The following is a 3,090-nucleotide window of genomic DNA, read 5'->3' as shown; positions in this document are numbered from 1 at the left end:
GCCGTGTTCACTTACAAACCCATGCGCTTTCAGTGCTGCATCACGTCCAACATCCAGACGCGGGCCATCAAGACTCTTGAGGACCACCCCATCCGTCAGTACTTTGATGCCGGCGCCATTGTGGTGCCCTGCACCGACAACAAGGTGCGATTCTCTCTCTCCGCCCTTTGGGCTTCTCAGAGCTCTACATAGCACTCACCGAAGCAACAACGTGCCGCGCATTCCACAGACGATGAGCAACTGCACGCTCACGGGCGAGTACGCCCTCTTCCAGAAGACGCACAAGTTCAACGTCGAAGAGATGCTGCGCCTCATCGACTACGGCTTCTCTGGTATGGCCGCCATGATCCCCCCCCCTTCCTCTCCCTCCCTACTCCAGAACAACACATCTACATCAGCAAACGGAGCGCTGACGTCCCCCCCCCTCCGCGCGCAGCCGCGTTCATGCAGGCGACCCACAAGCGCCGTCTTCGTGGCGAGGTCCTCCATTCGTGCCTCCAGATCCTCCACGACGTACGTTTCCGAACAGGCGTTGTGTTTGCTGTGTCGCTCCACGCGTAGGTCTGGTTCATGCTTCGAGATCCTTCTCTCACATCTTCATTATGTGTCGTGCGCAGGAGGGCTACGATCTCGACGACATCATCGGCACGTCGCACTACTGGCACTCGATCGGCGTTGACCTCTCGCATTTCGCGTGCGTACCCCCTCTCTTCCCCATGACACAGTCTCTCGGCGGACTCCTCACGCTTTCCCGCCTTTTTTTGTCGCCCGCGCCGCAGTAAATCGCCCGCCGTGAGGAAGCAGCACGGCTACTGGTCGGGCAGGGTCAACCCGCCCATCACGCTCGACATCGTGCGCGCCCTCCCCAAGGCCGACCTCAACTGCCGCATCGGTAAGCGACGCTTCCCCCTCTCTCGCACTCACCCATCCCAATCCCCTATTGCTCATCATTTTCGCTCTATGTGTGCGTGTGTGTGCCGTGTGTGTCGTGTGTGTCGTGTGTGTCGTGTGTGTTGTGTGTCGTGTGTGTCGTGTGTGTCGTGTGTGTCGTGTGTGTCGTGTGTGTCGTGCTGTGTGTGCTGTGTGTGTCGTGTGTCGGCCGAGCAGATGGATCGGTGAGCATTCCCTTGCTGTGGCAGGAGCTCCAAGCGGCCAAGATCGATATGAAGCAGAGGTTCGGCCTCCCGTGCAGTTCTCTCGAGGTACAGAAAATGAAACGTTTTATTATTATTATTTATTTATTTATTTATTATGATTGCTTCAGGCCGACCTGATCGCCGAAAACAATTCGCTGGTACTGCGCAGGACTTGCGCCGGATTGTCTTGTCTCCGACGCACGACGAGGCCAGCTGGACGCGGGTGAAGCGGATCTTCAACTCGGTGCTCCAGCACCCCGACCAGATCAAGCGCGCCACGGACGATATCCTGCGGGCCGCCGCCGACGAGAACGTGAGATGTACGTCGCAACTAACCTAAGGCGCTGAGTGCTGCTCACACCACACCACACCGCACGCGCGCACACGGCGACCACCAGATATTGAGCTGGTGGTGAGGCCTCGCGCGCACACCCACGCCGAGATGACGATCGCGCAGGTCATCGACCACATGAAGGAGGCCGCCGACGCCACCGTCGCCTCCCTTGCCGCCGTACGACGACCCCCCCCTCCCCTTTCCCTAAGCCCGCGCCTGCAATTGCTCACACGTGTCGTGCGTGTCGTGTCGTGTGTGTCGTGTGTGTCGTGTGTTGTGTGCGTGTCGTGTCGTGCGCGTGTCGTGCGGCGATTGAACTGCGGACAGGAGGGCAAGCCGTTGCAGTATGGCCTGGTGGTCTATTCGAGCTTGGCCAAGGACGACCCCATCGACTTCCTGCAGGCCGCCCAGCTCACCGTCCAGTCCCAGAGCAAGGGCGTCTGCGGTTTCGGCGTACTCGGCACTCGTACGCCCAATCCCCCCCCCAATCTCCCCATCCACTCCCTCTCCGGGGCACGCACACAACGCGCCCGCGCGTGTCGTGGCACTCGCCCTTCTCATCCAATCCAACCCAATCCAAATGATCACAGGCGACCTGCAAGCGTCCGAGTACGAGTTCTTCCGGGGCACGTTCGACTACCTCAAGCGGAACAACGCCAACGTCAACATCTCGGCCGGCCGTACCGAGTACGTGGGCCTCCATTTGCTTCCCCCCTCCCTCTCCAGCACTTCATGGTTAACGCCCGGGCCTCGTGCGTGCAGTCCATCCAATGTGGTGAAGGCCATCCACGAAGGCGGCGCGTGCCGCGTGAGCGGAGCCTATCAGGTCCACCGCAGTCCCGACCTCATGAACTACTGCGGTGCGTTCTTGTTGCCCCCCCCTCGCAACCACACATACACACCCGACACTGTAGCTGACGCGTCTCTCTGTGACCCACCAGCCAACCACTCAATTCCGATCGAGCTCGGACTGGCGGACAGGTTCAGTATCTACGTCTCCGACGTTCGCACGTTCGCTGGTACCCGTCTGTTCACGCACGCGCGCACGCGTTTGTGTGTGGCGTGTGGCGTTGGTGGCCGAGGTGGCTGAGAGTAGAGTGCGTGTTGGTGCAGAGGTGAACGTGAATGACATGGTGTCGACCTACAACTCGGACGTGCGGACCTTTGCGGGCAACCCCATCCGGCTGTTCCTCGACAACCTTCTCCCCGTGGCCATCTGCAGCTTCAAGAGCTCGGTGTCGTCCAAGAACAGGAGCGAGGTGCTCTTCGATCTGGTCAACGAGTGCAACCTGTCCATCGCCGAGCTCATGAAGCTGCTCTCATGCTCCTTCGAAAACAACTTCCAGGTTCGTCCCCCCGATCTCCACACACCACACCGCACGCACACCGCACACACACACCGCACACACACACCGCACACACACACAGCGCATGGCTAATTCGCGTGTGGTGTTATGTTGTGATCAGCCATATGACGTGAGACAGAAAATGGTGGCCAAGGCGTGGGAGGAGGCCAGCACCTATCTGAGCGCGCACGGCTATTCCTCGCTCTACCGGCAGCACTATTTCCCCAGCTTGGGCAAGGGCATGGATTCCTTCTCCGACGCCTGAGCCAAAGCC

The 3,090-nt window shown here is 59.9% G+C and overlaps 1 protein-coding gene across 1 annotated transcript; it reads left to right on the top strand.

Annotated features, from left to right (window-relative positions):
* Positions 1-21: 21 nt before the first annotated feature.
* On the top strand, positions 22-3,081 carry ACA1_129390 (adenosine deaminase; the record flags this gene model as incomplete). Its single annotated transcript, XM_004336789.1, is given in 15 exon segments — positions 22-144; positions 230-332; positions 437-513; positions 618-694; positions 780-892; positions 1,108-1,202; positions 1,265-1,294; positions 1,306-1,456; positions 1,535-1,647; positions 1,798-1,936; positions 2,061-2,157; positions 2,233-2,330; positions 2,412-2,489; positions 2,584-2,816; positions 2,938-3,081. 15 exon segments carry the CDS (start codon positions 22-24, stop codon positions 3,079-3,081), a joined length of 1,671 nt encoding a protein of 556 aa, XP_004336837.1.
* Positions 3,082-3,090: the final 9 nt, after the last annotated feature.

The sequence above is a fragment of the Acanthamoeba castellanii genome (assembly GCF_000313135.1).
Source record: "Acanthamoeba castellanii str. Neff unplaced genomic scaffold scf7180000084698, whole genome shotgun sequence".
In the NCBI taxonomy this organism is placed as follows: Eukaryota; Discosea; order Longamoebia; family Acanthamoebidae; genus Acanthamoeba; species Acanthamoeba castellanii.
Note: the sequence above shows the minus strand (reverse complement) of the source record. Positions and strands in the feature narration are given on the sequence as shown.